This window comes from Lytechinus variegatus, chromosome 15, assembly GCF_018143015.1.
Source record: "Lytechinus variegatus isolate NC3 chromosome 15, Lvar_3.0, whole genome shotgun sequence".
Taxonomy (NCBI): domain Eukaryota; kingdom Metazoa; phylum Echinodermata; class Echinoidea; order Temnopleuroida; family Toxopneustidae; genus Lytechinus; species Lytechinus variegatus.
The window spans coordinates 6,268,676-6,291,740 of record NC_054754.1 but is presented as its reverse complement, the minus strand read 5'-3'; the positions used below and the strand labels follow the sequence as shown (position 1 = coordinate 6,291,740).

Sequence of the window (23,065 nt, the reverse complement as noted above, 5' to 3'; positions counted from 1 at the left end):
GTACTTTATGTTTACTTACTTGATATAAGAGATTATGCATGTACATACCAGATACTGCCTCATTCGAAGATGAGCAGAATATCTGAATATTTTAGTTTTTGTCAGCATCTAACTTTGCAATGTTAGTACAGGGTTTACAGGGATTGTACGGTGTTAATCAATGGTCCAGATATTTGGAATTCTTTACCGCAAACTAAGTATTCACAATTGCTTATGTTGCAAGACCTTTGTGTGCTCTGTTAATGAGAGATTACATGTATGTAATTTCTTTACGTAATATTGTCTTTATGTAATAATCATGTATCACTGTATTTTCATATATGAGATTGTGGATGATGTGAACACACATGAAACAAATAAATGAATAAATAAATAAAAAGCATAATACTTGTACATGTACTTCATCAGTGGTGCTATGTATGAGATGGGAGCAGCAACTGCCAGCTACATGTACATGTAGCTTTCACGTCAGTTTATTTTATCTTGCCTGATAACAATAAACTACTATTCATTTATCAAATATGTATAATTTCAGTTTCTGTATTAAATTTTTGTATTTTTGTATGTCATTCACACTTAAAATTTTCTGTTTTCAACTTCAATGCCAATCAGTGTGAATAGCCTCCTGTCGCCATTAACTTCTCTTCAAAATGCAATTCTGATTTATAAGGGCCTATTGTGGGAGTAAATGTGTATACTAATTATGCATAAATTAGCATAATCACTTAATAGCAATTCGCATGAAAAAAATTACTATACAATCTTGTAGATTATGTCCCAGGCAACCTGCATGCCAATTTTCGGCGCGATCGCACAGTCGACGGGCGAGATCTTAAGGGGGCCTGGGAGGCCCCCCCCCCCCCCCCCCGGCCATATGAACTCCCAAAATACCCTGGCCTAGATAGGGTTAAATGAATTGATTGGATTGAATACCCTCATGATGGTAGATATCTAGTAGATATAAAAAATCATGCAAATAAATGGCGACTAATGACTTCGACCTTTTAGAGAGAAAAATGGGCTGTTATGTATGAGATGCAGAAAAGACAATTTTTAAAAACATTTTTTTTAAGTTGAGAATTCTTTGAAAGAATTTCATTTAACAACTTGTAACTCAGTGTGATATAAGTCACAGCACTCTAGTATATACAGTGCGTATCAAAAAAAAGTTTATACTTTGAAAAAGCCCTGTGAATAAAAACATATACAACATGTGGGTAATCTTTTCACATATAATTATAGGTTTGGGTCTCATCTATCCAATGAGGGTAAAAGTTTTGACAGAATGTTACACTTGAGTGAGCACTGTCCATTTTTGTAAAGCTCGCACAAATCTGTTTGCGCAGAAATATTTTTTTCACGCTGTGTCAAGGGGAAAGGGCGAAATCAAACTTACCCTGTGAAGCATTTCTCATAAATTTCCCTAGCACTTTAAGCCAATTGAAATAAAACGGATACATTTAAGTATTTTGTAACAATTTTGCCGCCCAAATTTGAAATTTCAACACTTAGTACGCACAACAATTACCCTTTTTGTGCCAGCTGGATCTGAGGACATAACTGAATCTGAACAACAGTTTATATCAGACATCTCCAGCATTTTTCACTAAGTTTTTAGCATTTAAAGTTGGTTTACATTTCATTTTCATGTAATACTTGTTTCTCCACACTTTTCCCAAGCTTGGAAATGATTAACAAAATGAAAATCTAGCCTAAGCCATTTCATGTATATCACAGCTCAGTCTAAAGCAAATATCGTCACGATGGACTCGGTGTGTGGGGGAGTGGGATGGGGCGCAATGCACTCTTCGAAGTGTTTTGGGCAGGAAACAAGTTTAAAATGGTAAAAGATATCTTCATATCAACTTTACTTGCTAATTTCCAAGTGTTCTTCATGATTAAGGTCTACTTTTATTCGCATAACTATTTCAAAGTTCTGCGCAAATCATTTTTCACCAACTTTTCAAAAGTAAGTGGTGCTCACTCAAGCGAAAATATTTTTCAACAGTTATATCGTCATTTGCTTAAATGGATCTGTACCAATGCTAAAATGTGGAAAAATCGTCAGGATATTGCAAATATATAATTTTACAGGATTTTTTGTAAGTGTAAACTTTTTTTTGATACGCACTGTATATATACATAAGGAAAATTTCATATAATTAGCCAAAACCCTCAATTACAGACTCTAATCAAACAAATTAATGACATAATATGTATGGGACATATTGTCCCCATAGAATATGTACATGTACACAATTTCCCCCATATTTTTGAAATTGAAATAATTTGAAATAAGGAAATAACAAAATAGTTCATTTTAAAATGTTCTATTGAGACATATTTGTTATGACTGAAAAGGAAATTACATGAAGCAATTTCAACATTATTTTTCTTGTTTTTCATGGTTTCATGAATTTCTTATGTATTTCTATTGTTTTTTACTTTTTCCTCTTTTTTCCATTTTCGCCATTTCTTTTGCTTTTAATTGTCTTCATTAGTTCCTTTAGTTTTTAGAAACTAAAGAAAAAGTAAATAAATCACTTTTAAGAGTAATCTTGAAATTTGTTTTTCTCCCTTCACTTTGTACACAAAGTCTTCCCATTGACATTGGGTGTAAATTTCCCATGCGTAATATGTTGTCCCATACAGTTGTACGTAAAATTTTTGAGTTAACTTTTCACTAAAATGTAAACTATACAGTGCGTCCCAGAAAAAACGAAACCGAGATTTAGCGATCATTTATCATTACTTAATCATAAATAAAATAGACAAATGACCTACCAATTTAAAGCGTAGAATCTCCTCTTTCATCTGATATTACTTAGATTATTTTTCATTCACGCATGAGTGAGCAAATACAATTAAAAAAAAAGGATATCAAAAAATCATTTGGCGGGGGTATCTGGGTTTCAAAAAGAAAACCACAATTCTGAAAAGTTCAATATTTCCTCTTTAATTTGATACATAAATTACAGAAAATGGTGAAGAAATAACAAAGTTCTGGTCATTTGAAATAAGGCTTGAATTTCAATAATTTCATAAAAATGAAGAGGTTCTCCAGGCTGGCTTTCAAACTCACTCGACACTCTGTTTTGTTGACGATCAGCCATGCATTAAAATCTTTTGTTCACCATGCGAAAGCTTCTGTGGGAAACCGGTGAAATTACGTTTATCTCATGAAATTATGAAAATACAAGCCTTATTTCAAATAACCAGAACTTTTTTATTTCTTCACCATTTTCTGTAATTTAGGTACCAAATTAAAGAGCAGATATTGAACTTTTCAGAAATGTGGTTTTCTTTTTGAAACCCAGATACCCCCCCACCAAATGAGTTTTTGGTATCCTTTCTTCAAATTGTTTTTGCTCACTCATGCGTGAATAAGAAATAACCTAAGTAATATCAGATGAAAGAGGAGATTCTAAGCTTTAAATTGGTAGGTCATTTGTCTATTCTATTTATGATTAAGTTATGATAAATGATCGCTAAATCTCGGTTTCGTTTATTCTGGGACGCACTGTATTTTTGAAACTTTTTGTGGTATAACTATTTCATACTCAATATATTAGAACTTCCCAGAGATGCAACAATACAAGTACTGTAAACGCTGTTATTTTCGCGGGATTAATTTTTCGCGCTCGGGCGGCTTCAAACATTTTCGCGGGTTTTTAAATTCGCGCTGCACACTCCATAATCACAAAGTCACTTCCTTCTTGCCATCTCTGAATGGTTTTAATTAAAATTTCAGCAACGAAATTGTATTTTCTGATCATAATTTTAGCTATAGGGCCGCATAATTCAGCATTCTTTTGATCTAATGAGCTTTGTGACATTTAGCGCAACTTTTCTTTGCGGGGCGGACATCGGGAAAGGCAAAACGGAGGCGCTGCTAGCTGCTGGCCTGGGATAGACGGCTGACCACCGGGTAAAGATCGGGGGACTATGGCTATTCAAAGTGCATGGGATCAATCAACAAACACGGACGATCGACCCAACGTCTTCTCAAAAACTAAACAGATCTAAACACTCACCAATCAAATAGCAAAAGCAATTTATATTTCAACCAAAATCATAATTTAAATACCGATCTGTGACTGTTAAAAAAATGATCGCATTGCTTTTAAAACGAATTCTCGCGATGCACATGATATTGGAGCTCAAGCTTGCTTGCGTAAATGCCGCCCTCTTTAGATCAAATTATGCAATCTCTTTGCCAAAACGATACACGCAGTTGATAGATGCTCATAAATTTGTGTGTTTTTAAATTCGCGCTCGCCGATCTTTCCGCGAAATGCGCAAAAATTTCCACACCGCGAATATTTCCACTTTTACAGTATTGTATTCTGAGAAGTAACCTTAAAAACATCCTCAAAATGTTACATATATGGTACATTCCATCCTTGGACAAGACCTAATTTGCATATTTAATTTATAGATGACACCACTTTTTCCCCCAAAATTAAAGATGTTAGGGTGTTCATGTCCATTTTACCAATTATGCAAATTAGGTATCCCAAATTATCATAAATTTGCATATTAATTTTTTCTTATGGAATTTTAAAATTCAACATTTGGCCTTTCTTACCCCACCAAAGATAATTTCTTAAAATAGGGATGAATTTTTGTCTTTTCGGGTGACCTTTTCTTGGACTTGCCCAATAATAGTCCTATTTTTCTTAATGCACATTTATTTTACTTTCGTATAGCATGGCTGTCTCACTTGCCTTTTATGTACAGGTAAGGTGAAAATATGAAGAAGTCATGTGATGCAACTACATGTACATGTAGCTGGATATTGCTATTAATATTTCCTTTCAACCTGCTGTCAACCAGCATGCACACACCCCCATAATTATGACAGTAGAAGGGGACATAGAAAATAATAGGGTGTACAGTGTAATGCTATAATGCACATACATGTACATGCGCCTGTACATGTACATGTACTCATCACACATAATACAGATACTACCTCTCTAGCTGTCACACACACACACCATGTCATACATGTAATCTCAAGAGGTGGATGCTACAGTACCAGCAGGCATCTAATTACATGAGATGCACATTCGCTATTGCTATCGTCTCTCCCGTCTCATCTCTGAGGCTCATGTCTCTGAAATGAATCTCCCAATAACATTGATCTGTACCAGCAAGTGTTTGTTGCAAGCATATCATTCCATATGGTGTGCAGGTATTAAAGCCAAATTGAGGTCACTTGACTGGCATTACAATTTACATGATCAGTAAAGTATCCATACATATACATGTACAATATTGCACCACACTTTGGCAGAAGTACATTACATGTAGTTTCTGAAGATGTTTTTTTCTTTTATAATGTAAGAGAAGTCAGTTCATTTTTATTCCCAAGACTATTTTGTATAAACAGAAAATCTTCCCTTTTTTAGGTCTACTGCATGTATTTATGCCCTTCAGTTTATAACACCAGGATTGATCATAACTATTAACATTAAAACATCTAGTGATTTTAGTCAAAGAGGATATCATATTGACAAGGAGAAAAATAAAGGTACATGTAGATACACATAGATGTAAAAAAAATGTTTTGTACTGTAAGTGCATACGCATTGTACAAATTGTATTAAGTTGTGAGCCTAAAATTAGCTTTCGTCTTGGTTATTTCATTGTGCATTGTATCATTTTTTTGAAATCCCTTGCAGCTTTAACAGTTTATTGTTAGCCGAGGATGATTGAAGGGACCTGGTATGCATATTGATTCAAGGCCTTTATGGTGTCATCCATCCATGAATAGATCGTAATGACCCCTGGTTCTGCATAATGAGAGGATTACCATATGGCATTGTAAAACATGTACTATACATGTACAACCATGCACCTTTGAAATAAATCAACAACATGCTAAAATTAACAACATAGAAATGAGGGAAAAGGAGGTCGAGGATTTCATTGTATTGGAATGATGAATTATGAATTGTTCAAATTTAGATCTTGTGTGATTTTAAAGACCCTGACCGGTGTAAAAACAATCATATATTAAAAGAAAGGCAATGATTCATACAATACAAATATACCAAAGATATTCTATACATCTCCTTCCATTTTTAAGAAATATTAGATAAAAATCAAAGAAACTGCTCCTCCAAAGTACGCTTCGATTGAGCACCCCACGTCGCCTGGAAAGGATGAGGTCATGTTGTGTCTGGAGGGTTGCGATTCCATAGGTTTGTGTACAAAAGCATTGGGTATTTTCTTCCATTTCTATATTATGAATCCGATTTTTTTTCCGTTTTCAGATGAAAATGGCACTCACAATTATTCACTGTTGAAATTGATGGAAACCTACAACTATTCACTGCCTTTTTTGTGACTTCTTTGTTTGGCTCTTATTGGGCCTAAATTGCTATGTCAGGAAAAGTTGTGATACATAATCTGAATGCAGACAGATTTGAAATCTACACCAAATAAGCAGGAAATAAAATATTGCAAAAACTAGTTCAAAATTGTAGATTTCATAATTTAAGCATGTAGGAAAAAATATATGTGATATCACTCTGTGATGGAAGTGAAGAAAATGAAATGCATAATCTGGAAAGCAAAAAAATAACCCAGTTTTTCTGTGTACAAACCTATGGAATCGCGACGCTTCTTACACAACGTGACGTCACGGTCTCGAGGCATTTGAAAAGCACAATAAAGCCTATTTTCTAAGCCGGGTTCGAAGCCCGATAATTGGAATATTTTTAAGCAAAATACTCAGCTGGGAAGGGTGAAAATGAATAAAGCTCACAATGCTGTATTTAGTAGCTTATAAGCTTTCGATTGGTATATAATTTGTCAATTTCATTTTTGGGTCCGGTCTGGGTCTTTAAAAGAGCCATGGAAAATGAAAAGTGTCATGGAAAACAAAAAGAGAGCACCCGAAATTCCCCATTTCTTGCAATGTAAAAGCTTTATCCAATGTTGTAGATTTTGGTAATCGGTTTATGAAAAGTAGCCCCAGAAAAAAGAGGTACTGAAAAGTATTTTAAAATGTGTCACAGTTTTCCAATACTGATTTATAATGAATGAGTTTGAAATAATTGATTATAAAGATTATATCATTTATTGTTTAAACTTTAAAGTTTCAATTTTTTACATGTACTTTCAAATGTTGCAGGACTATAAGGACTCTAATGAATTAATTGGAATGTATCCTGCATAAGAGTTGGAAAATTGCTTTTGAAGTTTGGAATTTGAAGACACCGCATTCCAGACTGAGAACAGGACTTGACGGGCCAAGATGGGTTCCTTGTACCGCAGCGAGGAGATGTGTTTAGCCCAGCTGTTCTTGCAGTCTGAGGCGGCCTATGCATGTGTGGCAGAGCTTGGGGAACTAGGCCTAGTCCAATTTAGAGATGTAAGTATTTTAAGGTTTTTCTTTATTGATTTTAGGATCTCTTGACTTACCATTGATTATTAGTATTCTGCAATGCTCTCCATAAATGTAATTTAAATCTCATTTGATTCATTCTTTTATGATATTATTTCATTTATTTTTTCTTTTATTCAATTACATGTATACCAATAGCTGAATCCAGATGTAAATGCATTCCAACGCAAGTTTGTGAGTGAGGTGCGGCGATGTGATGAAATGGAAAGGAGACTTCGTAAGTATTAAATGCCATTTCATTACCTTTCCTTTGGTATTTCAGTTACATGTACAACCAGAGATTGTTTTATTCTGCAAAATGTATGAATATTGTACATACATGTACATGTACTATTCTAATAGTATTAGGAGACCACTTGTGAAAGATGAGAAAAACAGGAAAATATACCCAAGTGTTACCATCAATTCTCATTCACTGGGATTTAAATCTCATGACCATAAGGTTTAAATTACAGTCACTGAGAATTGATGGATGGGTTATCAAGATGTTTTGACAAATACTGAGAGCTTTAATTTCCTGTTGTGATTTGTTATTTTTACAGATAAGATCACTTTGTTGTCTAAAGTGTACATGTACATTTGCTTTTTAAAAATATTACATAATTGTCAAAAATGAATGATAATATTTGAGGTGGTGATTGATATATAGTGTAAGGAGTTGCATAAAGTTCATGTACATGTACATAATTTGGATATTGGGGGGTGGGGGCTCTGCCTCAAGAACTCGGCCACATTATTGGTTATTAGGAGAATGCCGACAGATTTGATAGTCACTATCCATTTTGCTTATCTGGCAATGCACTTGCATGTACGTGTAAACGCATGGAGCAGAGTTTACCCATTCGGTTGAATCTCCCGTATTTATCATAATTGAATTTTGATTTTACCTCTATTAAAGAAATCAAATTATATTCATATCACGTACAGTATTGTCTGCAGTATTTCATACTTGTTTTATGTATGATTTCTTGGAAAGTGATACCGTAGTACAATGTTTTGCTTTTGTTATGTGTACATACATGTACAAGATACTAAAATGTAGGGTTGAATGACAAAGGAAGTTCAGTACATCTCACAACAAATAGCATTTGTTTCTACAATACAGGAATCTATTATATACACATTTTCAACATTGTATAATATACATGTACATTTACAGATACAGTGTATTTCTTTGGTTCTGGCTGTATTCCAAGAATGCTCATTTTCAATGTATGACTTTAAACCAGGAATGGGATATTTATTGAAATATACATGTAAACATTAATTTCAATGATTAAATTCAGGCTAAAGTCCAATGAAGCACAGCATGGAATAACTATGGGATCAATAACAAGACAGTAAACTCATACTGTACTCACAATCCTTGTCATTTCCAAGTTGACATCATAACTAATTTTGATTGTGATTTATTTGTAAAGTAAACATACCACATACTGCATCATGATACCTTATCTTGACTGTTTGTAATCTGTACAATGTCAATATGATAAGATGAGCAACTATTCCATGTCCTCACAGACAAGTTTATTTGCTCTGTGCAAACAGAGGCTCTTTCATTTTGCAAAATACAAAAGCATGAGACAGTTCCAAATTGTGAAGACATACATGTAACTGAAATAAGATTATGCCATGAATACCTTCTTCAGTATTTGCACAAACAAATGTACATGTAAACTTTGTGTATGTTTGTACCTACGTGTAATCCCTTTGCCAGCTCTCGTTAACCATCCTTTAAAAAGTCGATGCAAAATGTCCATGTTCAAATATGTTCAAATACATCATGAGGGTCTTTTTATAAACCACCACCACAACAACAACAAAATTATGGATGCCTTGAGGAGCTACATGTACATGTAGTTGGAGCTATACAATTTTGGGTAATACAAGTATGTGCCATTGAATAAATGTATTATGAAAATTGTGAAGGTGTAGTGGTTAATAGGCAGGGAGGGGGGAGGTCTTGCTCTATGACCTTTAGTCTTCAATTCAGGCACTAGCTGATAATACATCGTGAGTGCTTTAATGCACAAAACTTCTTGCATTGCATGAAGCCAAATGTGTCCAAATTTGCTTTCAGCTATAATGAGATGTACTTGTCCATATACATGTACATGTACATATTTTATACATGCAGAGACCTTGGGAAGTTATACAGAAATTGTAATTCAGTATAGTTGTCCAGTATCAGTCAAGAATCAGTGATGAATTTATACTTCATGAAACTGTTCCATGATGATCTGTAATGGATTGATATTGATACAATGTAGGTTTCTTTGAGAAGGAAGTAACATCCAGTGGAATCTCCATACTGAATACTGGAGAGAACCCTAATGCTCCTGCACCTAGAGAGATGATCGACCTAGAGGTAAGACATTCTCTTAGTAGTCCTACATGTTTCTATCAGATTAAGATGGTATCTTTCACACAGTCAGGATGATTTGTGATACAGTCATGTAACTTCTGGGGCCCGTCTTACAAAGACTTGCGATTGATCCGATCAATCGCAACTATGGACGGCCAGCAAAGTCAACATCTATTATGCATGTTTGTTCAAAATATTTTCTAACTATGATGTACGTGTATATTAATGCAGTCATTGTTTTCTTGAAAATTCCCTGTGCTTCTCTTTGTTTACAAAGGAAACAGTGCAGATTTCCTTTGGAAAAAATTATGACATTGATGGATTTCCATAGAGTTACCATTGATTGGATCAATCGTAACTCTTTGTAAGACAGGGCCCTGAAGGTTTCCATGGCAAAGATGAAGAAATATGGTGGTTTTGTGGTTCACCATGTATTCGTTCCTGGGCATACACGTATGTTACTCCTGAAAAAAACGTGGAGTTTGGGTAGTCCTTTTCAGGACCAACATACATGTATGCCCACGGAAGAATATGTGGTGTCCTGTGAAACCACTACACTCTGATACAATCATCAGAGCTGTCAAGTAGAACTGATTTTCAGTATTTAGTACTGAAAAGTGAGAAGAATACTGATAATTTCGTGTAAAATACTGATTTCTAAAGTTTCAGTTGTATGTGTGGTCCTATGGTATTTTTTTTTTAAAACTGATTTCTTCACCGAAATACTGATTTTCAGCTTCAAAAATACTGAAATGTTCCTTTTCAGGTTGGCAGCTCTGAATCATTCAAACTTACAAATTTGATCATCTTTAGATTTATGCAAAAAAAAGAAAATACTGACTGTTTGAATTGCATCAATTGATTATTCTGTCTGTTCTATCTGTTTTATCCTCTTTTAGGCTTGTTTTGAGAAATTGGAAAATGAACTAAGTAAACACCAACCAGGAGGCCCTGATGAGAAATTAATGTAAAAAAAGAAAATACTGACTGTTTGAATTGCATCAGTGGAGGAGCCGTGGTGTAGTGGTTCTGACTCTCGCCTTGTAAACAGAGGGTCGTGTGTTCGAATCCCACCGCGGTCTGGCGTCCTTTGGCAAGGCGTTAATCCACACTATGCCACTCTCGACCCAGGTGCTAAATGGGTACCCGGTAGGATGTGAAAGTCATTGTAGCTTGACCAGTATTGTGTGCGCCTCACAGGCGACTGACTGGAATACTCCCCAGGGAGTGGAGGATGTGCACACATTGTGTGCGGGAATGACTGATTGAATCCGATGACCGGGGTAATAATATATCTGTAAAGCGCTTAGAAACGTCGTTCCGATGGATTAAGCGCTATATAAAAGCGGATTATTATTGTTATTATCAGTTGATCATTCTGTCTGTTACATCTGTTTTCTCATCTTTTAGGCTTGTTTTGAGAAATTGGAAAATGAACTGAAAGAAGTGAACACCAACCAGGAGGCCCTGATGAGAAACTTCTTGGAGCTGACTGAACTCAAGCACATCCTACAGAATACACAGACATTCTTCCAGGAGGTCAGTTTAACACTTGCATGGGAAGGCGGTGTGGGTGGGGTGGGGACCTCAACATTTTCATCCCCCCCCAAAAAAAAAAATAATATCTCATGTCGATTTGTAATTTATTTTGATATCATAGTTTTCAAAGGGTTTTCTTAATATCTATATGAAGCAAAATTTGACTCTTCAGATGTCTAATACTATTTTCAGCAATCATTTTCTATTGAGAAATGATTACTGTCAGCATTTAAGCATCAGTTGTATTTAACCATAATATCAAAAAGTTGATATGGGCTTTAGAGTGGTATGAGAGAGAGTTGTAAGGCAACATTCTCTTCAAAGATTTATTATATTTAGTGAAATGATATAAACACAGCACTACAATCACACTAATTAACAGATTTGATGTTATCTCTTACAGGGCAACAGGCCAGATGAAGCATTTGGATTTTCTGACATGCAACTTGGGTGAGTTGTGATATGTTTGCATTTATGGATGAACCCTGTTGTTAACTGAACCATCATGGAATCCTCACCATATTGAAAACGAAAAGAAAAGATGGTTTAAAAGATGGTCTGTTGTGATGCATGGATAATGGCTGTATAAACACATTATTCATATGAACATACTATTACCTCTTTAACCCTCCAAAACTCTCAAATTGTTACATTGTTACATAGCCTGTATGGTCTACTTTTATTTGTCTTCAAGATAACCATTTGGTGTCCCACTTTAACACCATGTCATTATGAGATTTCCTGTGGCATAGAATGCAGTTTGTATGAAACCCACTTTGTCTAATTTATATCAAATAAACTCATAAAATATATGCTTAATGGTCACTAGATGATGCAGGGGGATAAAGTAGAAATAAGACAAAACAATAGTTATATGTAATCCAAGTGAATGTTAGAACAAGTGATTATTGGACCAAAATGGCAATGATACCAAAGTGATCATCAAAAAGATTGGTTACTGTGAAATTTGATCACTTTGTTTACTGGTATAATTCCATAAACTATGCCTGTATAGTCTCAAAGAGAAGTTTTGGCTGAGTATTTTCAGTTAGTAACCAGAAATTAGCCATAGAATGAACCAATCTGTGAAAAAAAATTAAAAAAAGCTAATTTCAACTGATCTGGGTAGGTATAGACTGTGGGATGGACAAGGAAAATGTCTCTAGTTTTTCATTTCCGTGGGGCGGCAAATACAACCACGGTTCTTGGACAAGATAATATGTAAAATATTATGAGTGAATACATGCACAATGTTGCCATCGGTAAATTCTGCTCCTGACCTCAAAATTAAAATAATAATATGCAAAATCGTACCATTGATTCGACTGGAAATTCCGCCATTCACCCCGTGTGTTAAGGACTTCCTTGAACGTGCGCAAGCGTGCACAATGCATGTAACCTTGTTCGCGTTTTTTTTTTTCGCTGTACACGATATACGTTATATACAGAATATACGATGGCGGATAAGATGTCGTCTTCGTCGTGTTTTGACAGCGAAAATGACGATTTATCACTAGCAAATATATGCTACATGCACGTCTTACCCAAGGAAAGAGGGCCAGTAAATTCCTTTCAAGTAAAGAGCTAGAACAAATTTAAGCCTTTGCTGCATTTGTTGATGTAGACTACCTGGGACTTCAGAATAAAAATAGCTATTCGTGCAGCAGAGAAGTTTGCGATTGACTTGCATGCAACCCGGCCCAGGGAGCAGTGGCTTAACAGTGAAGGGGGGGGGCAAGCTATCCCCCTGGCGGAATTCACCGGGAACTTAAAGGGGAAGAAAGAAAAGGGGGAGAATGAAAGGGGAAAAAAGAAAAGGGGGAGAATGAAAGGGAAAGGGGAAAAAGAGGAACTGGAAAAGGAAAGAAAGAAGAACAGATAGATTGTCATGAAAAGGTGATTTTATTTTTTAAGAAATAAGCATGCAAAATAATCAAAATCTTGTTTACCGTGGCGTAAACCAAGGAAAAAAGGAAAGAGAGAAGGGTGAAAAATATGTTATCTTCTTTAACATTATGTCAAAATCTAAAATTTGATTTTTGTAATAAAAATGTATAATTTTTTGCTTACTCGGATCGCATTGTTTTTTTTTACCCGATACACCATATCGCCCCTCAAAATGTTGCCTCATGACGCCATTGCCTGCCCCCTCCCCTTTTGAGAAGCAAAATACAAAAATTTGTAATGTAAATATGCCATTAAAACAAAGGTGTGCCCCCTTTCTTGAAATTGAACACCCTTTTTTTTTGTGTACGAGATATACTTCATTTGTAGGTGAAAACCTTTATTTTTATTTTTTTCTGCTTGTCAATTGGTTGAAAAACTTTTTTTGGGGGGGGGGCTGGTCGAAACTTTCCTCTGAAAAATTTGCCCCCTTTTGGAAAATCATGGATCTGCCCCTGATAAGACCGGATATTTTTTGCTCTTGCCCCTCCTGGCCACCGACCCGTTACGCTCCTGCCCAGGCCCCAGCCCGACCAGCATTGCAGCAAGATCCGAATGGATCAAACTAACGTTATAGATGTAACGCGTTACATCTTGCTCAGAGCCAGGTCAAACATCATTCGTATCACCAGCATTCCAGCAATCAAGCTATCGAAGGTGAAAAAGATACAGAGGATGATTTTAAAATGGTGATCCTTGTTATAGCTATCTTTGTCCATGCCAAAATTGTTTCACTTTGTGCTTTTGCATTTCATTCTCTGCAAAAGTGAAGCAGTACAACTAAGCTTTGATGATTTTTGTATAGGTCTAGATTTCTTAATTGAATCGATACATAATGTGACTCATGTCATGACTTACTTCACCGCCACATTTACAAGCCTTTGAATAGAAGACGAAGTAAGTCATGAGTCACACTATTCATCGACTCAATTATAAGAAATCTAGATGTAGACCTATACAAAAATCATCAAAGTTTGCACTGCTTCACTTTTGCAGAGAGTGAAATGCAAGAGCACAAAGTGAAAACAAATTACCTTCGATCGCTTGATTGCTCAATGCTGGTGATACGAACGATGTTAACACACGGGGTGAATGGCGGAATTTCCAGTCGAATCATTGGTACGATTTTGCATATTATTATTTTAATTTTGAGGTCAGGAGCAAAATTTACCGATGGCAACATTGTGCATGTATTCACTCATAATATTTTACATATTATCATGTCCAAGAACCGTGGTTGTATTTGCCGCCCCACGGAAAGTCACAATTTTGGCGACCATCCCACAGTCTAGTATGAGTATGGACAACTAACAAAAAAGAGGAAGGAGTGGTACAGGTTTGGGAACTTTTTTTTATTCAAGGTCAAATGTAAATTACCTTTTTCTTACCACTAGAATGTGTATATCGACAATAAAATATGACATGTAGACTAGAATATTGAATTGTTCAATCTAAACAGATTTGTAACTGGTGTGATACGACGTGAACGCATCCCTGCATTCGAGCAGATGCTGTGGCGTGTTTGTCGTGGCAATGTTTTCCTGCGTCAAGCGGAGATTGAGGAGCCCCTCAAGGATCCTAGCACGGTAAGATGATAAGGGCACTATGTCATCAAAGGTGTCAGTACTAATATGCTTTTCACACTGCATTTCCTTAACCCCATACTATCCTGAACCCCGGACTATCCTTAACCCCATACTATCTTTTTTTCGATTCACACTGTCTTTCTTAACCCCATACTATCTTTTTCGATTCACACTGTCTTTCTTAACCCCATAGTATCTGCTCAACCGTGGTTAATGCCTTTACCCGGGACTATCCCTCAGCTCATGAATACTGATGGTTTTACCACACAGAGCGTGATTAACGTGCAATTCGACTTCTGTGATTGGCTAATGCTTAGCCCCACTTTCCTTATCCCTGTTTCGTTTTCACACTGCATCTCTTAGCACCGCAGTTGTGGCGCTAGCACCACAATAAGCCGGCTAACCCTGCTTTTTTGCAGGGCCAGATAGTACCGTACTATATACCGTGCTAGCCCACTTTGCTGAAACGTAGTGTGAAAACGAAGTGGGCTAAGCTTAACCCCGGGAAATTGGTGGGGCTAAGACCCCCCTTAGCCCCACCAATTTAGGACAAAAAGTACAGTGTGAAAAGCATATACCAGTACTAACTGACCAACTCTGCATGTTGTTTCTCATCGACTATGTGTTGTAAATTAAGTCTTAAATTATACCTTTTTAAATAACTATTAGTAATACAGAGTAATACATACCTTGTGCATTGACATCATCTGTAAATATATTGCTTTACATGCCTTGATGATCTGCAGCTGGCGTATCTCTGACAACTCTGCTAACACATAAGCCTATATCCTCTCGTGGAGGGCGCTATGTGATTATGATGTCATATTGACAGGTTTCAGCCACAGGCTTTATTGAGCTTCTTAAAAGAGGAGAGAACTGACCAACTCTGCGTGCTGTTTCTCATTGACTGTGTGCTGTAAATAGCTAGTCTTATAATATACCTCTTTAATACAAAGGATAAATAAGCCAATAATTTTATTTGTGTAGAGAAAATGCATAAACGTTGCAGTGCTGTTTTGTGTAATTCTTTTATAAAGCATTGGATTGGTATATGAATTGTCAGTTTCACTTTTGGGTCAAGTTGGGGTCTGTAAATTCAGCTGTATGATTTATTTTCAAGTATATTTTTTATGTCCAAATCTGTTACAGGGAGAGGAGGTATGGAAGTCTGTTTTCATCATTTTCTTCCAAGGTGATCAACTCAAGATCAGGGTGAAGAAGATCTGTGAAGGGTATGATTAGTTTCTTACAATTTTTAGCCGATGACAGTTGCCATGGTTCAACTGTATTGTTCTTTTATAGTGATGATAGTATCCAACATTTATAGAGCTCTTTTTAATATTACCAATGTTTCTAACTGCTTGCATTAAACAGGGCTCCACTTTTTATTTTATGCTTAACGCATCAAATTGACACCTCTGAGCACTTCACAGATACATGTATATTATTACCCCAGTCATCGGATTCTTGCTTTCCCCGCATACATATACACAATCTTCACTCCCTGGGGAGTATTCCAACAATCAGAAGTGAAAACATTGTATTTGCTAAGCCAACAAAAATGATTTCTGCATCCTACAGGGTACCCATTTAACACCTGGATGGAAAGTGGCCAAATGTGAATTGATGCCTTCTTGAACAGCACAAGTGTCTCAATGTTTTTACCTGGCCGGTAACATGCATCCCATAAGTGTACGATTCATCACTAAATGAAATGGCCTATCAAGATCATCGTCACATGCAGTTTGCTCAGTAGACTGATTAGAAACCAATCAGAATTGCTCTTTCAAAGTAGTGATTAATCAATAACCTTTGTGTTACGGGGCCCGGGGGTATCTGAATGCTGGGAGTATACCAAACAGTATGTTATCACATATCTGTTCTTCTTTCATCAGATTCCGAGCAACTCTTTACCCCTGCAACGAGACTGCTGCTGAGAGAACAGAGACCTCTATGGCTGTTCTTACGAGGCTTGAAGATCTACAGAAGGTTCGTATGGATCTGTTTCTTTCCTCGCATTTATCTTTATTTGATCAGCTTTTATTCTTCAAATTCTTCAAACTTTCCTTTCTTTGCTTCATTTTGAAGTTCATGAATGAGAACCTTGAACTTCATGATTTTCATTCTTATTTTGTTAACCTCTGCCTTGACATTTCTCATTGAATCAAATATAACAAGTTAGAGCAAATTTCTGGCAATGTCTCGTACTGAATTCAGCAGTTTTTGCTTGAGCAAATTTTGTTGTAGTATCTCTTAAGACTTACATGTGCAGACAATCAATCCACCAGTATAATTATCACTGGAACAAAAGTCATGTAACTCATTTGAAATGAAGTCAAGTGCGTACTGGGTATTTTCAAGTTCAGTGGGTGTTGACCTTGTGGTATTGGTGTTAGGTCAATTTTTACATGATTTTAACGCCAAACATGAAAATGAAGATGGTCCCGAAAAGTCACTCACTAGTTGCTGAGATGTCAATAATGTGATTTGGATCAGTTTTACAAACTATGAATAAGTTAAGGAGCTAGGGGAAGCAATCCAAATTTCGACACCAAGGCCAACACCAGATGTGAAATCACCAACTGTAATAATAAATGAAGATGATCCGCAAAGTCACTCACTAGTTGTTGAGTTGTCAATAATGTGATTTGGATTAGTTTTACAAACTGAATAAGTTGAGGAGCTAGGGGAAGCAATCCAAATTTCTGCACCAAGGCCAACACAGGACTTGAAATTACCAACTGTGATAATAAAATTAAAGAATAGGACATTACAAAAAGTTTCTCATGAGCTTATTAGTCTGAACACTCTTCCCCGACCCCAGGTTCTTAGCCAGACGGAGGAGCATCGCCAGCGCCTCCTGTCCCTGGCATCCAAGAGTCTCCGGGTGTGGTTCATCAAGGTCCGCAAGCTCAAAGCCATCTACCACACCCTCAACCTATTCAATCTGGACGTCACCCAGAAATGCCTGATTGCAGAATGTTGGTGTCCTGTAGCTGATCTGGATCAGATTAACTTAGCTCTGCGTAGAGGAACGGTAAGTCATTAGAAATTTAATGTAGTCTCCATATAGGGGAAGGGGAGGGGAGGGGGAGTGACTTAATTGGTGCATACATATGCAATCATAAATTTGAGCTTGGGGTTGGTCTTGTTGGATAAGTTCATTTTCACATTAATGCTCATGGTGTGTTGAAAGGAAAAGAAAAATACTATATAAAATTCAAATTTTTATTTGGAGTTATAAGGTCACAATATGAATTCAAACTTTGAGCTTTGTGTCCCACATGCCATGGATTGGCCCATATTGAAGTGAACTTATTCTGATATTCTGATATTTTTGGAAATCATGAGGTCAATGGTCCAAATGTCACAGAGGTCATTCATTATATACATTGAGATATCTTCTCTTGATAAGCAAATAACTGTATGAGGGATGAACTTTGGCTCATGCATGCATATGGAAGTGACAAGGATCTGATTAGATTTTGGGGTCACTAGGACAAAAGTCAGAGGTTATTATTGAAAAGTATAGGAGTAAAGGTACAGTCTTCGTCTGTAGTGAAAACCCGTCTTTAGTGTTCACCAAACTGGTCTCCCATTTAAAAGCAAAAGCATTGTAGAACCTGTCTTTGAAGACCACCTGTCTCTAGTGGCCAATTTTTCTGTTCCCTAGAGTTGCCTTAATAGTTTGACTGTATATGATATATTTCTGATGTAGCAATGACAAAACAGGTGTGTTGGCTCAGTTGGTAGAGCATCCGTCTCACAACCAGGAGGTTGGGTGTTCAAACCCCGGCCACATTTGACCAAAAGACATTAAAAGATGGGAGTTGCTGCTACGCTGTTCTGGCGTTCAACATATAAGGGATAGAGCCTTGTCGGTCTGGCGCTGCACAGTAGCTGCTGGGTCCACATTACGTGAAAACACCGTTTGGAGTCGGACCGCAGTTCAGATTGCAAACTGCGGTGTTATACCCCATTTTTCGTTTGGATCTCCCAAATATCATTTCCAAGCCCTTATCACCCGCGCTTGGCAAGGTAATCCAGGGGTAATCCCCGCTGTCTCAATTTCACCCCCACAGGCCAGTATATGAGCGTTGAGCAAAGGACCAAAAGATAAACAACAGCTGTGCTATTACGTAAGACTTCTCTGCCTGTAGTAGGACCTTCGGAATGAAATTATTGTATTCGATATTTAATCACGTTTTCAAAGGCATATTGTATTCAGTAATCCAATGTTAGTCCATTTTCAATTTCGAACGAAGAAAATCGACCTCGAAATAAGGAAAGTAAGCGAATAAAAATGACGGCATGTTTTGCAGAAACCGAGCTCAGCGCTGCGCATGCATCCCATCGTGTGTGGCCCCCTACTGTGACTGTATATGCCGGGCTCTTGTGTTATCTTCGGACCGACGTCAAGAAACAGGTGTTTTGATACTTAAATTGCTTGCTTGGGGCATGTTAGGGTTTGTCGTATTTGGAGAAGAGAATTGATGAAAAGGGAAACCGGGGTATAGTGATCTCAAATGGAAGTTTTTCGTCATGCATGATCAATTGGGCAGAATTAATTTGGGAATATTTCTATTCTCAGATCTATATTTTGAACAGTATGATATGGATTTTGATTTTTTTCATTTTCATAAATGAAGTGTGCATGTAGCTGAGAAGTTGAAAATACATCTATTATGTTTTGTTATTGTAGGAGGTGAGTGGGTCATCTGTACCTTCCATCTTGAACCGCATCTCCACCGACGAAGAACCACCCACCTACAACAAAACCAACAAGTTTACCAAGGTCTACCAAAGTCTTGTGGATTCCTATGGTGTAGCCAACTACAGGGAGGTCAATCCAGGTACTGAATCTGTTTCAAGATTTTAGGCTTTTTCCATTGTGCATTTGACAATTGAATTGTATCACTTGAAGTCATATGAACGCATTGCTACCCCCAAAATATGGGATCTTAAGTATGTGTATATAGTTTATAGAGGTAGAGACAGTCACGATCTTGACCAATCAAATGCAGTAGTTTCAAAAGCTTATAGTGGTAAACATTGAAAACAGACAAATCATTTCATGAAAGGCTCCCCACATTGACCCGTAGTGATGTTCATATATTTGTTCAACCCACAGCTCCTTTCACAATCATCACCTACCCGTTCCTCTTCTCTGTGATGTACGGTGATCTTGGGCATGGCTTCATCATGTTTCTCTTTGGTCTTTGGCTGGTGGTGAGAGAGAAGCAGCTTTATGCCTCCCTGGCCAACCATGAGGTAAGTGTGGAATTCCAAGTCCTTATCCTTATTTATCTTGTTTCTCTTTGGTATCTGGCTTGTTGCGAGAGAGGTTCAGATGTAAACTTCCCTTGCCAATCATTAGGTAAGTGTGGCCTTTGAGTGATATCTTCAAGTCCTTAGTCTCATTTATCATTTTTCTCTTTGGAATCTGGTTGGTAATGAGAGAAGAAGGTGTATGCCCCCTGACCAATCACAAGGTAAGTGTAGCCTTTGGATGATGTCATCAAGTCCTTTAGTCTTATTTATCTTGTTTCTCTTTGGACTCTGGCTGTTGGTGAGAGAGAAGCAGCTGTATGCCTCCTGGGCCAATCATGAGGTAAGTGTGGACTTAAAGCCCTTTGTCTTATTTATCATGTTTCTCTTTTGTCTCTGGCTGGTTGTGAGAGAGAAGCAGCTCCACGCCTCCCTGGCCAACCATGAGGTAAGTGTGGCCTTTGGGACGTTGTCAAGTCCTTTGTCTTATTTATCATGTTTCTCTTTGGTCTCTGGCTGGTGGTGAGAGAGAAGCAGCTCCACGCCTCCCTGGCCAACCATGAGGTAAGTGTGGCCTTTGGGATGTTGTCAAGTCCTTTGTCTTATTTATCATGTTTCTCTTTGGTCTCTGGCTGGTGGTGAGAGAGAAGCAGCTCCACGCCTCCCTGGCCAACCATGAGGTAAGTATGGAATTCCAAGTCCTTAGCCTTATTTATCTTGTTTCTCTTTGGTTTCTGGCTTGTTGCTAGAGAGGTTCAGATGTAGATTTCCCTTGCCAATCATTAGGTAAGTGTGGCCTTTGGATGATGTCACCAAGTCCTTTAGTCTTATTTATAATGTTTCTCTTTGGACTCTGGCTGTTGGTGAGAGAGAAGCAGCTCTATGTTTCCTTGGCCTATCACGAGGTAAGTGCGGACTTCAAGTCCTTTACTTTATTCATCATGTTTCTCTTTAGACTTAACCCTATCTAGGCCGGGGGGGGGGGGGGCTCGGAGGCCCCCCCCCTCAACGAATCACGCGATATTTTCGCTGTGCAAAATTTTTTGACCGCGCCACTCGCTGAGTTTTTACTTTCAAGTCTTGCGCAACTTTTGAGACCAATTTTGCGTCACCCGGGTATGTGGTTCCGAAATTACACAACATTATGTAAGTGCATGTCAGACCAAAAATTGCTCAAAAACGTGATTTCGTGTATAAAGTCAATGCAAACTGTGTTTTCAACCATATTTCATAAATGTATGATTATTTTTAGTTTTGCTAGTCTAAATGTATTCATTTTATGCTTTTTATGATCACAGAAGAGTCCCCAACAAATATCACTGAAAAAACAATGAAAAACAAAAGGTCAAAAAAGCAAAAAAATACATAAGAAATTGCAAAAAAACAGTATAATACATAAGAATGGGATTTGATATCACAATTTTTTTCATGTACTCTTGCTTAGGACACCACAAAGAGTTTTTATACCAAAAATTAGTACATTTGGAGCTTTATTTAGGGAGTTAGAGGAAAAAGTATGATTTCGCATACTAATTATGCATAATTTAGCATAATCACTTAATAGCGATTCGCATGAAATAAATTACTTTACAATCTTGTACATTATGTCCCAGGCAACCCGTGTGCCAATTTTCTGCGCGATCACGCTGTCGACGGCCGAGATCTTAGGGGGGCCTGGGAGGCCCCCCCCCCCCCCGGCCATAGGAACTCCCAAAATACCCCGGCCTAGATAGGGTTAAGATGTTGAACAGCTGTATGCATCCCTGAAATAGGCCCTGTTAGCTTCTAATATAAGGCTTTTGTAGGTCTATTTCATATACCGGTACATGTATTGTACAGCACATATGGGGCTTTAGTATGCGCTGGCTTCTTTTCGAAAATTTGCTGTCATTTTGGAGAGTAGGACACGGCATACATGTTGTTTTATGTTTTTGTGCAGAATTGAAATATTTCATTTTTCCCCCCTTTGTCATTCTGTTGTGGATACCATATCCTCCCCCCCCCCTCTCTTGATCACCGCTTATCTCCCTTTCTTGTTTGCTCTTTAGATGTTTGGGATGTTGTATGGCGGTCGCTATGTCATCATGCTGATGGGTCTCTTCTCCATATACTCCGGTTTCCTCTACAATGACTGCCTCTCCAATTCAATCAATATATTTGGCTCAACTTGGAATGCTACCAATATGAATTATACGTAAGTTGCAGTCCTATTTTCAGAAGAGAATTCAAGGATAAAGTTGATTTCTTGTTGATTTGCCATGAGATTGAGTATCGAAGGGACTTCTTGAAGTGATTGGGAAACACTGATTACAGTGCACCTAAAAATTAGTGTATGTGGAAAAGCAGTTAAAGGAAACCAAAACCCAAGATGAGAAGCAATCTTAATGGAAAGAGTAAAATAAGAGGAACAATTTAAAACAAGTTTCATCGAAATCAGTTGTGAAATAAGCAAGTTATGGACGTTTAAAAAGTCTTGTTGTACTTTCAATAGGGATCCTCAAATTGGCAAACATGCTTCAAAATGGTTGATTTTTTGGACAACTCTCCATTTGTTTTGTACACAATTTTTCAGATTATCCCTGTTGCATGTTGCCTCATTCTGAGCATAACATGTGTAATGGGAAAGTATAATTCACACCACATATGTCAAGGTCAGGTGGAATTGATGTGAAATGTATAGAATAAAGGGGAAAACCTGAAGAAAAAAAATTGTGTACAAAATAAATGGAGAGTTGTCCACAAAATCGGCCATTTTGGTTTCCTTTAATGATTTATCTGTCTACGAAAATTCAAAGTCACTTTCTTAGAGAAATCAGTGGATGCAATATATGTATACATTAGTTGCAGCAATATTTCAACAAGTATCAGTACTTGGTTTATTGTATTAATGGGTTTTTGTTTGTGTTTCCTCAGTTTCTGCTTGTAATTTCAAGTTCAATTCTTGAA

At 37.1% G+C, this 23,065-nt stretch overlaps 1 protein-coding gene across 1 annotated transcript in view; it reads left to right on the top strand.

Moving 5' to 3' along the window:
• The window catches only part of LOC121429021 (V-type proton ATPase 116 kDa subunit a1-like), a 35,185-nt gene that overhangs the window by 2,594 nt on the left and 9,526 nt on the right, over positions 1 to 23,065 (top strand). Inside the window, exons 2-13 of the mRNA XM_041625917.1 lie at positions 7,145 to 7,384; positions 7,556 to 7,634; positions 9,688 to 9,785; positions 11,193 to 11,321; positions 11,725 to 11,771; positions 14,725 to 14,851; positions 16,001 to 16,083; positions 16,747 to 16,840; positions 17,676 to 17,888; positions 19,554 to 19,704; positions 19,983 to 20,122; positions 22,168 to 22,313. Coding sequence (XP_041481851.1) covers positions 7,268 to 7,384; positions 7,556 to 7,634; positions 9,688 to 9,785; positions 11,193 to 11,321; positions 11,725 to 11,771; positions 14,725 to 14,851; positions 16,001 to 16,083; positions 16,747 to 16,840; positions 17,676 to 17,888; positions 19,554 to 19,704; positions 19,983 to 20,122; positions 22,168 to 22,313 — 1,424 coding nt within the window. The 5' untranslated portion in view covers positions 7,145 to 7,267. The remainder of the gene's footprint in view (positions 1 to 7,144; positions 7,385 to 7,555; positions 7,635 to 9,687; positions 9,786 to 11,192; positions 11,322 to 11,724; positions 11,772 to 14,724; positions 14,852 to 16,000; positions 16,084 to 16,746; positions 16,841 to 17,675; positions 17,889 to 19,553; positions 19,705 to 19,982; positions 20,123 to 22,167; positions 22,314 to 23,065) is intronic.